The 12,202-nt window shown below is 40.4% G+C and overlaps 1 protein-coding gene across 2 annotated transcripts in view; it reads right to left on the bottom strand.

Annotated features, from left to right (window-relative positions):
• LOC124798386 overlaps positions 1–11,859 on the bottom strand; it is a 38,983-nt gene extending 27,124 nt beyond the window's left edge. Inside the window, exon 1 of one of the 2 annotated variants that reach the window (XM_047261759.1) lies at positions 11,697–11,859. In XM_047261759.1, coding sequence (XP_047117715.1) covers positions 11,697–11,788 — 92 coding nt within the window. In that variant the 5' untranslated portion in view covers positions 11,789–11,859. Of the gene's footprint in view, positions 1–11,570 lie in introns of both variants that reach the window. The other variant, XM_047261758.1, reaches the window with a different exon arrangement.
• Positions 11,860–12,202: the final 343 nt, after the last annotated feature.

A 12,202-nucleotide genomic window follows, 5' to 3' on the forward strand; every position in this document is an offset into this window, starting at 1 on the left:
GGCAGGTGGCCGATAGCCGTAGACGCGTCGAATCTTGGCCCAGACCTGCGAGGGAGTGACATGGAGGCCAATGGTGGACACATACCGCTCCCAGCACTCCTTCTTGCCTTGGCAGATAAGGAGGCGGGCCCGCGCACGCAGCCGTTTGAAGGCGATAAGGTGGTCGAGGGAGGGGTGTCGCTTGTGACGCTGGAGCGCCCGCCGGCGATCTTTAATCGCTTCAGCGATCTCAGGCGACCACCAAGGCACAGCCTTCCGCCGAGGGGACCCACAGGAATGGGGAATGGCAGATTCGGCGGCAGTAACGATGCCGGTGGTGACCGATTGAACCACCGCATCAATGTCATCGGTAGAGAGAGGCGCAAAAGCGGCAGTGGAGGAGAACAAGTCCCAGTCAGCCTTATTCATAGCCCATCTGCTAGGGCGCCCAGAAGAGTGGCGCTGTGGTAGTGACAAAAAGATCGGAAAATGGTCACTACCACACAGGTCGTCATGCACACTCCATTGGACAGACGGGAAGAGGCTATGGCTACAGATTGAAAGGTCAATGGCGGAGTAGGTGCCATGCGCCACACTGAAGTGTGTGAAGGCACCATCATTTAACAGCGAGAGATCGAGCTGCGACAATAAATGCTCAACGATGGCGCCTCGACCTGTTGCCACTGACCCACCCCACAGAGGGTTATGAGCGTTGAAGTCGCCCAATAGCAAAAAAGGTGGCGGCAATTGGGCGACCAGTGCAGCCAGGACATGCTGCGAGACATCACCATCCGGTGGAATGTAAACACTGCAGACGGTAACAGCCTGTGGCGTCCACACGCGTACAGCGACAGCTTCTAAAGGCGTCTGGAGAGGGACAGACTCGCTGTGCAGAGTGTGAAGGACATAAATGCAGACGCCACCAGACACCCTTTCATAAGCTGCTCGGTTCTGGTAATAACCCCGATAGCCACGGAGGGCGGGGGTTCGCATCGCCGGAAACCAAGTTTCCTGGAGAGCAATGCAGAAGAAAGGGCGAAGGCTGAGAAGTTGGCGGAGCTCAGCTAAATGGTGGAAAAAACCGCCGCAGTTCCACTGGAGGATGGTATTGTCCATGACTGAGAAAGGCGTGAAAGGACTGGGAAGGCAATTTACGCCGCTTGTTCACTCACTGCCACCGATTCAGTACCCGGACGAGAGGCATCCATGGCGTCTGAGGGACCAGCGAGATCAAGGTCCTCAGCGGACGCTGGAATCTCGACTTCATCCTCAGACGCAGAGCGCGAAAGGTGCGGTGGGGTTGGTGCCACCGCAAGTTCTTTAGCCTTAGAGGTCTTTCTCTTGGACTTCTCTCGCTGAACCTTGGGTTTCACTGGCTGGGAAGGCTTCACCGATTCAGTCTCCGGGACAGAGGAGGATCGTGAAGCCCTACGCCCGGCTGCTGGCGAGGACTTATGCCACTGGTGGCCGTCATCCTTCCCGCTGGGGGAACCCTGGGAAGGGAGCGTCCCAAGGGAACTCTTACGGGCGAGAGTAGCTGAAGAAGTTAGGCGCTTCTCCGGCTGAGAAGCGGGGACGGACGTCCCCGACGGGTGGGAGGAGGTTGCTCCTGAGGTAGGTGGTGCAGGAGCAACCGGATGGGGAGAGCCCCCCACCGGCAAGGGGGCAGAAGGAGTCGTACTGCGTATCGAGCTGGCTGGAAGTCTCGACACTGATGGAGCTAGCACAGTTGTTGTAGCAGCTGCATACGAAGATGTCATTCTCACAGGGTGGAGTCTGTCATATTTCCGTTTGGCCTCAGGATAGGTCAGCCGGTCCAGGGTCTTATATTCCATGATTTTGCGCTCTTTCTGAAAGACTGTGCAGTCAGGCGAGCAAGGTGAATGGTGCTCCCCGCAGTTGACGCAGATGGGAGGCGGGGCACATGGAGTATCGGGATGAGACGGGCGTCCGCAATCTCGACATGTGAGGCTGGAAGTGCAGCGGGAAGACATATGGCCGAACTTCCAGCACTTGAAGCACCGCATCGGGGGAGGGATATAGGGCTTGACGTCACATCGGTAGACCATCACCTTGACCTTTTCCGGTAACGTATCACCCTCGAAGGCCAAGATGAAGGCACCGGTAGCAACCTGATTGTCCCTCGGACCCCGATGAACGCGCCGGACGAAATGAACACCTCTACGTTCTAAGTTGGCGCGCAGCTCGTCATCAGACTGCAAAAGGAGATCCCTATGGAAAATAACACCCTGGACCATATTTAAACTCTTATGTGGCGTAATAGAAACGTTAACATCCCCCAACTTGTCACAAGCAAGTAACCTGCGGGACTGGGCGGAGGATGCCGTTTGTATCAGTACTGACCCAGAGCGCATTTTAGACAAGCCCTCCACCTCCCCAAACTTCTCCTCTAAATGCTCTACAAAGAACTGAGGCTTCACGGACATAAAAGATTCCCCGTCAGCTCTGGTACAGACGAGATACCGGGGCGAGTATCTTTCGCTCTCATTCATAGCCCTGCGTTCCTCCCATGGTGTGGCCAGGGAGGGGAACGATTTGGGGTCATACACATTAGCCTTGAATTGAGCCTTGGAACGCTTAGAGACTGCTGACGGCTGGCCGCCAGCAAGAGATGATGTACCACGCTTCATTGCGGGTCATCCGCCCTGATGCCACCTACTCCGACCAAGGGCCCTCCCCACGGGCGCCACCCAGCCACAGCAAAGGCCACCTGGCAGGATGGCCATTGCCGGGAGTCCCGATGCCCCAGGGAGATGGGCATCTACTCCTTGGTATACGTGGGGAGTGAACGGCGCAGGCATCAGTAGAGCGATCCCTGTGTTGTCAGGGGGCTACAACCAAGAGGGTACATGGCGACCCCACCACAACGGACTGGCTACCGTGCTGGATCTTAGGTGCAAAAATGGCCAAGGTCGTCGTCACAGTTAAAAGAAACACTGCAGAGTGCAGCGTGGTAATCGCCCATGAGATCGAAAACGAGCGGGACACCATCGCAACGACGAGAAAGACGGCAATAGGTCTAATTGCACGAAGGATACAGTGCACCATGTAAGGTGCCCTTCCCCAATTGGCTCGCTCTTCGGAATAATTTGGATAGATGGAGGTCAAACCCGAGAGGGGACCATCACATAAGGCCGAAACGTTTGAGACTCCTTTTAGTCGCCTCTTACGACAGGCAGGAATACCGCGGGCCTATTCTAACCCCCGAACCCGCAGGGGGACATGTTTTACCTGTAGGGGCATCTCATCTCACTGTATTGACCTATCATTTAACCTTTTGTTGTCTTATGGGATTTTCTTCTGGAAGAATGCTCCTAAAGTAAATAAAGTACTTATTCAGCGAAATCAAACAGTACTGATAGTATCTGGTGCAGCAAAGGTATTCAACAAGCATTCATCTAACATAAAGCAAGAAATTGGGAATCACAACCAGTTCACAAGAAAACTATAAAACACACCATCAGCCATACTTTCTACAAATTAATAAAATATCTAGATTACAGGATTAATAAACTCTATACACTACATTGCAAGTAATAGCAGTAGTTGTAAAGTTGTAGTCAAGTATTAAGAAGTGTAAGACCAAGTATTAAATCAAAGGAAATTAGGCTTAAAAAGTCTGCTGTATTGAAAAAGATTTTGAATATTGTTTATGTGAACTAACAGATAGTAAAATTATAATTTCATGTTTATATAGGTCCCCTTCTGTCAATTTTGAATTATTCTCTGAAAATTTGGAAAATCTTCTGAACTATCTAATCAGTCAGTCAAATTACATTAATTGTGCTTAGCGATTTCAATATTAATTTCAAGGGCAATTGTGAAAAAGGGCAAAAATTTGTTAATCTACTAAAACCACACAATATGGACATGTGTGTAGAAGACACCACCAGATACAGCAGCAGAAGTGGAAGTGTTATAGACCAAATATTCATTGACAAATCAAAATGTGGCTTTAAAACTGAGGTATTGGATACAGGTTTTTCTGATCATCAAGCAGTTAAATTGATTTTAGATAAATCTCATGAGAAAACTGACAACAGGAGATACATTGAGAGAAGATTAATTAATGATGACAGCATTAGGGTCATTAATCTAATGTTAAAAAATGTTAGCTGGGACTTGGAAAGCAATAGTTCTGTAGATATAAAATTCAACAAGTTCTTGTCAAATTATAAATACTGCTACGATATTTCATTCCCTCTGAAGAGAATTAAAATAAACAAAAAAATCAAATTCATGGAAATCAAAGAGTCATCAGAAAGTCTTCGAATGCTATATAAGTGTGCAAAGCAAAATACTATCTTGAAACCATATGCCAAGTGTTATAGGATAAAGCACAGGGAAGCTATAATTGCTGCAAAAAGGAAGCACAATGATTCATATATCAGAAAGGGTAACAACAAAATGAAATCTATGTGGAAAGTTATTAATAATCATACATTCAAACATGAAAGTGCAAATACAGTAATAAAATCACTATAAAACACAAAAATGAAATTGATGATGATCCACTTCTAATAGCTAATACACTTAATGATCATTATATTCATGTAGCCCAAAACCTGATCACCACTAAACATAATCCACAGACAAAGGTAACAACTCCAATAAATGAAAGGACAATGTATCTATATCCCGTAAAACCCAAAGAAGTACAATCGCTTGTTAGCAAACTAATGAGTAAAATGACATGTGGATTTGATGGTATCCCTGACAAAATTATTAAATATATTACCAATAACGTTGTCTCTCAACTTGTGGACATAATCAGCGACTCCTTTGAAACTGGTGTGTTTCCAAGTAAACTTAAGCAATCAACAGTAATACCAGTTTATAAAAGTGGTGACAAGTTTGACAAAAAATTTTGGACCTCTATCATTATTATCTGTATTTTTGAAAAAATTTGAAAGAATAATGTATGATAGCCCGAGGGGGAACCTGTTCCCCTACCGGGCGCGTCCCCAGGTGGCGGATAGGGGAAAGCTCTACAGATATGTAGGGTAGGTGGGAAATAAAATACCACCCGTGGACCAACACAGGACCAGAAATCCAAAGGCGACTGTCTCACATTGGGCGGTCTTTGGTCAGCGTCTGTTCCCCAGGTTAGGGGCGGCTGGGAAAAACCTCCAGGGCTAACAACCGTGGTTGTAAATTTGTGGCTCGAAGAGTCACCCCTTACATAATACTATCAATCATGGAAGAGTGTAATGTGAAACAAATTACCCCAGGTGGACAATCCACCGCACCAAGGTGCGCAAGCAGACTATCGGATTCTGGGGAGTCTGCAGCATTGCACAGAGATGAATCGGGACATGATAAGACATCAAGCAAATTGAAATGTAAAAAAAACAAGTTACATAGCTACTTTCAATGTAAACTCTCTTTTAAAAACAGGAAAATTAAAACATCTTACAGATACCCTCAAACATCATAGAATACTCATAACATCACTACAAGAAACTCGATACATAGATGAAAACAATTTTGATTCCGGAGGTTTCAGAATATACAAAGGAAAGGTAGGCAAAAGAATAATGAAAAACACATCCCACCTCGGAACGGGCTTTATAATAGATAAAAGTATTTTAGACTCCATTATCAGCTTTCAATCACAATCGGAAAGACTCTCCACACTCACTTTTAAATCTGCTAATAGAGTATACACAATTGTGAACGCACATGCCCCCATAAATGAAGATAATAGGAAAAATAAGGAAAAGGTGGAACGTTTTTGGGAACAACTAGATGACGCGGTGCAAAAGATCCCAGACAAACACAACATCATACTTACGGGGGACTTCAATGCTCAAGTAGGAAAAGAGAAGAAATACAAAAATATTGTTGGAAACTACCCAGCACACAATAGAACTAACCAAAATGGAGTCAGATTAGTAGAACTCTGCCAAGCGCATGGCTTGATCCTGAAATCTACAGCCTTTAAGAGACTACCCAGAAAACAGAAGACATGGACCTCACCAAACCCACACTTGGGTGAATTTCAACTTGATCATGTGGCGATAAAATGGAAACACCATACAGAAATACAAAATGTCAAAGTACTCAGAGGAGCAAACTTGGATTCTGATCACTATCTTTCTAAAATAAAACTCAAAATTATCCCCAAAAGGAAAGATAGAAACAGTAAACCCAAAAGCAGAAGATACGATCCAGAAAAGATAATGAATTCGAAGGAGTTTCCCCTCGCGACTCAAGATATAAGGAACCAAAATTGGGATCAAATGAAGGAAAGCCTACTAACCAAAGCTGAACAAATAGCACCTATAACCAAAATCAAAAAACACGCATGGTGGACAGAGGAATGTGACAAACTTAGTGAGCAAAGAAAGAAAGAAAGCATGGCAACAGATGCAATCTCAGAAAAATGAATATAATAGGCAAAATTTCCTGAGTGTAAGAAAACTAGTGAGTAAAAACCTCAAAAGAATTAAAAAAGCACAAGAAGATCAACTCCTTTTGCAGATCAACGAAGACTTCAACAAAAACAAGACTAGGAGCTTTTACAGAACTTTTAAACAAAAAATAACCAAGTACAGCCCACCGACACTCCAATTACAAGATAAAAATGGTAATATTGCACACAACAACACGGATAATTGCAAAATTTTGAGGGAATATTTCAGAAACCTTCTCAACTGTAAAGAACCAATTGAAAAAATGGATTTCAGCAACTCAACTTCAACAAGTCCTAACTCAGAACCACCCACCGTCGAGGAACTACAATCAATCATTTTGAATCTCAAAAACTATAAGGCTTCGGGAGAGAACCAAATTACAGCTGAACTGTGGAAAAATGTCAATAGAAATGCCATAGAATCTCTCCAAAACATATTTGAAGAAATATGGAAAACAGAAAGAATTCCGGATGAATGGAAGATGGCCCTCATTCACCCAATTCATAAGAGGGGATCCAGAACAGACCCCAACAATTACAGAGGGATTTCGCTCCTTGACGTAACATACAAAATACTGTCTAAAGTCCTTTTGAACAGAGCAGAACCCCAGCTAGATTGTCAACTTGGAGAATACCAGGCAGGCTTCAGAAAGGGAAGATCCTGCCCAGAACAAATTCTAAACCTCAAAAATCCTATGGCCTACCAAAAATCGAGAGCAAAAGCGTATGTCATCACATTCATTAACTTTCAAAAGGCGTACGACTCCATAGACAGGGAATCTCTAATCTCCTTATTAAAAGAATTGAACCTAGACAATAAAACTACAAACCTAATTAGAGAAACCATCACCAACACATACTCCAAAATTAAATTTATGGGAGAACTCTCAGACCTATTTGAGATAAAAACTGGAGTACGACAAGGTGATGGACTCTCTCCATTGTTATTTAACTGTGCCCTAGAAAAAATAGTAAGAGAATGGAACAAGAAAATCAATAGTGGAATCCGACTAGGAACAAAAAACAAAGGCATCAAGGTTAATTGCCTAGCATTTGCAGATGATATGGCCCTACTAGCTGAAACATGGGAAGAAGCCAAAGAACAGATCCTCGAATTACAGAAACAAGCAGAGAAAATAGGCCTTAAAATTTCTTTTGAAAAAACCAAAATAATCACAAATATAAAAAAGCCAATGAAATATCTTAAAGTAAGAGACCAAAAGATCGAAATTGTTAAAGAATTCAAATATCTTGGTGAACGGATTAGCTGGAACGCCCTTGAGAAAAAAGCAATAGAATTAAGAAGAAACAAAGTTGAACTAGCCTTTCAGCTTACTAAAAATACTTATAATAAAAAGTCCCTCTCATGGAATTCAAAAATAAAACATTACAACACTGTCATTAAACCAGAAGCACTATATGCAGCTGAGACATTATCTATCACTAACCATGGCCCAATTGAAAGGCTAGAGATCAAAGAAAGAAAAATATTGAGAAAAATTTTAGGCCCCAAATTTCATAACGACAAACTAATTCATACCAAAAATGAAACACTCTACAAAACCACAGAAAAACTTTCGGATACAATGAGGAAAAGAAGAATTGAGTTTTATGGGCACATTCTCAGAATGAACCCAAATAGACTTACAAAAAGAATGTTTGACTACTTCAGGAATAAAAAATCCAAACCAAATTGGTTTATCCAAACAGAGAAAGACTTAAGAGAACTACACATCACAGAAAAAATGCTCACAGACAGGACCGCAAAAATGATAAGCAAAGACAGAAAAGAGGGATTCCAGCTCCAAAATAGAAAGAAAAGAACGATCGTCATCTCTGATGAGGAAAGAAAAGCAAGATCAGAAAGAATGAAACAGTACTGGGCGAAAAGAAAGGCACAGAACACACAGAAGTGATTGATTCAACGTACCCCAAAGTTGGGTGAAACGAAGAAGAAGAAGAAGAAGAAGAAGAAGAAGAAGAAGAATGTATGATAGATTGTTAGACTTTCTAAACAAAAATTAAATTCTTGTAAATGCACAGAATGGTTTCAGAAAAGGCAAATCCATACAAACAGCTCTCTTCAGTTTCCTAAAACTTGTTTACAAAGGTATTGAGGACAAGGAACTGACCTGTTGGTTCTTTTTGGACCTTTCCAAAGCATTCGATCTTATAATCTACTGCTCTTAAAACTGTATAATTATGATGTCCATGGTATTTCCTACGAGTGGTTCACGTCATATTTAACTGAAAGGGTGGAAATTTGTACCATTCTGAATATAAAAAAGTTAATTATGGAGTGCTCCAGGACTCAGTATTGGGACCATTGTTATTCTTGATATTTATTAATAACCTACCTCATCAGTTTTCAACAGCTGATACCATATTATTTGCTGATGATACCAGCTTCATTATAAAATGGAAGAATGATTATGAGATGCAGCAAAAAATCGACAAAACAGCAGAAGTGGCAGAAAAATGGTTTAAAGATAACTGTCTACTTGCCAATGACAAGAAAACAGTATGGATGAACTTCAACCATATAAGGAACAAAAATAGGGCCAATGTAAAATTCCCATTATCGAATAGCCAAATTCAGCAAAAGAATCACATAAAATTTTTAGGATTATGGGTGGATGAGCATCTAAGATGGGAAAAACAAGTAGAAATGCTTAACTAAAAATTAAGCAAGTACCGTTACATATTAAGAGTGCATTAAGATTGCTGCAATACCGAAACAGTGTTAAGTGGTTATTACGCTTACATGCATAGTCTACTGAAGTATGGAATAGTGATCTGGGGAAATACTTCTTTTGCAAAGCAGTCTTTTAAGCTCCAAAAGAAAGCTATAAGATTAATAAGTGATGTTGCTTACAGAGCTCCATGTAGAGGTATCTTTTAGGAATTAAAAAACGTGACTTTGCCATCTAAATTTATATTTGAAAGCACATGCTTCATTAAAAACCATCAAGTTTCATTTTGGAATAGCGAGATCCACCATTATCAAACACGGAAGAGGGATGACTATCATAGGGATGTGCACAGAAAATCAATATATCACGACAGTGCGGTTTACAAACCAAAAATTCTGTGCAGTGCATTGCCATATATAGCATAGAAAAATATCAAACAGTAATACATTCAAAAAAGAACTAAAAAAAAATCTTCTAATAAACAACAGCTTCTACAGCATTAAATACTTGGAATTTTGCTCAACTCTGTCGATCTACTTCATAGCTCTCCAAACAGAAATTCATAATTATCAACCGTACCTAGATAAAACCAAACTTCTTTCATCCATGTATGTATGTAATTATGCACCTAGCTTTTGTGCTGTATGTTACTACGCTTAGTTAACTAAAGTACTAGGATTTTATAATTTTAGTAAAATCAACCGAGGGGTTTCACAAGCTTTTCTTCTGTCTGTATGTACATAAGCAAAATAATGTTTTTGTTATAAAGATGTGTTGATGCCAATGATAATATTTTGTACATGATGTAAATATGTAATATTTTATAGTGTTCTATACGTTGACAAGTCCAATATCATTAATATGATAATACGGGCACTAAATAAATAGGTAGTAATATATTGGATATAGTGCTCTGTATTAATACAGATAGGTACTGATTTCCTTTGAAAGATACCAATGTATTCATGTAAATACCAAGAAACAAACAGGATCTAAACAGCATCTATCTATTAGAAGTGAGGAGACAGCAGCTACTTCTTCTGCATTTAAATTTAGCTAGCATGAGTGTGGACAGCACAAAGCAGTACAGTGATTATTTATTTTTACTTCAGACACAGATTAAGTTTCTGTAATATACTCATCTTTTCCATGTGTACCTCGATTTATTTCACATCTCTGAGTGGTTCACTGCTTGATGCTGTCTACAGAGTGTGACGAATGCATGAATGAATGGTTGTATCCAACTGGCCTCTTAAGTTTCTGTTACACTATCAAATATCTTCGGCCAACCTTTTGCTAAAAGCTAGGAGGACACTCCAGCTTTTACAATAGGATGATAAAAATACACCACAAAACCTTTTCTAATAGGTCTTTTACACAATATATCTCACCAACTGATTTTACAGTGTAATGATTTTATTAAGGCAATCACTTTGCCTTTGTTTCTGCCCGTGTACACTGCTTGTAACATATTCACAGATGTGTTTTATTTTCAATGTTTTCTGTTTAGTTTGAAACTACCTAGAAATACCATAAATACTTGCAACGATAGACATGTGACAGTATGTAAATCACTATTGTTCCATGTAGAAACAGTTGGATAATGAAATAGAATGGAAGAATAATTAATGCCACACTCAAAGTTTAAGTAAAATGCATTTTTTGAGACACTGACTAAACATTTTTCCAGCACTGAAAATTCATTCAGTTACGGCATGCGAATGTATAGGACTTCACTGTTCACTTTATACAGTCCACCCCATTAGTAGTTACCAAAGCAGCATTTTCAGATAGATCGTTTAATTTTTGTACAAAATTTAGAAAATAGTTTCTCATCTTATTACAATACAATCTATTATGAAGCAGCGTGCGGAAAATTTACGCTACATTCATGATGCTTGATTAACCATCACAAAATTCACCAGACAAAATAACGTAGAATCGTGGTGAACCTACAACTCAGATGGATGCATACTGCAGTTAACATTTTTAAATGGTTTGTCAACAAAACAAAAATAACGTTAAAGGTATTTAACAGCTAATACTTAATTTTGTTATACTTTCTCAATGACAGGTGACGATATATATTGTTCGCAACAGATACTGTATTTAATATATTAAAAAATTGCATCTATACATTCAAATATACAGAAACATTGCAGCAAATACAGCAATGAAGATGATCTATCATTAAGTGACGTGATAAATTGTTCGCAAGGTACAGAATCTCGCAGACCGTTGCAAAAGCTTTAAATTTATAGAACGAAAATTTTTGTGTGTCGTACCGGGCATAACTAAATAAATTAAAAAGTGTATGGTTTAAAGTGGTAGGTCACTGCCGCGACTACCAGATACAAAATTCTAATTGCTACAGAGACTTAATTTTGTGTGGTTTCTAGCCAATGTCGCAAAAATAACAGCGCCCAGCAAAACATTTAAACAAATATATTAAAGAGACTTACTACTGGAAAAACAGTGCTAACGCTACAGCATCTGGGTCTCTCAATATCGATTTAACTTTCTCGTAATGATGGAATTTCTCTTGAATATTTTTAAAATTATGGTAATATCTATGTTCTTCACTAAACTGTTTGAGGATTTTGCTCCACCACTCATCCACAACAGATTTTGGCATGGAAGACGTCACGCATTTCCAAATTAATTCAATTTCTGATGACATCTGTAACAGCTACCACCGGCGATCGATTAGCCTGAACATTTAAAGAAAGCGCATGTATGCTACATTTTGACACGCAGGTTAGCCAACATAGAACTATAGTACAGCTCTAATAGCCTTCTACAATTTTTCCCCTCCGTTTCTGGGTAGCCAAGTAATCGGTCAAGATACACATGACGAATTTACAAAGCACAAAATGTCTAACAAGCAAATTCACACTTTAAACACGAAGCTATGCGTAATAAACAAAATATATGTTCTCGTTTTTAATTAATCAATTTTCCTGTTAAGTTATTCTGTAGTAGTTGTAGTTGTATTCATTTTCGACCTCTCTTAGAGGGATACTGTCGGGTAAGATAAGGTAATTTGGCAGTATTTCCAATAACATGTAATTTTTATTAGTGCAAAATAACTTTT

The sequence above is a fragment of the Schistocerca piceifrons genome, chromosome 5, assembly GCF_021461385.2.
Source record: "Schistocerca piceifrons isolate TAMUIC-IGC-003096 chromosome 5, iqSchPice1.1, whole genome shotgun sequence".
Taxonomy (NCBI): Eukaryota; Metazoa; Arthropoda; class Insecta; order Orthoptera; family Acrididae; genus Schistocerca; species Schistocerca piceifrons.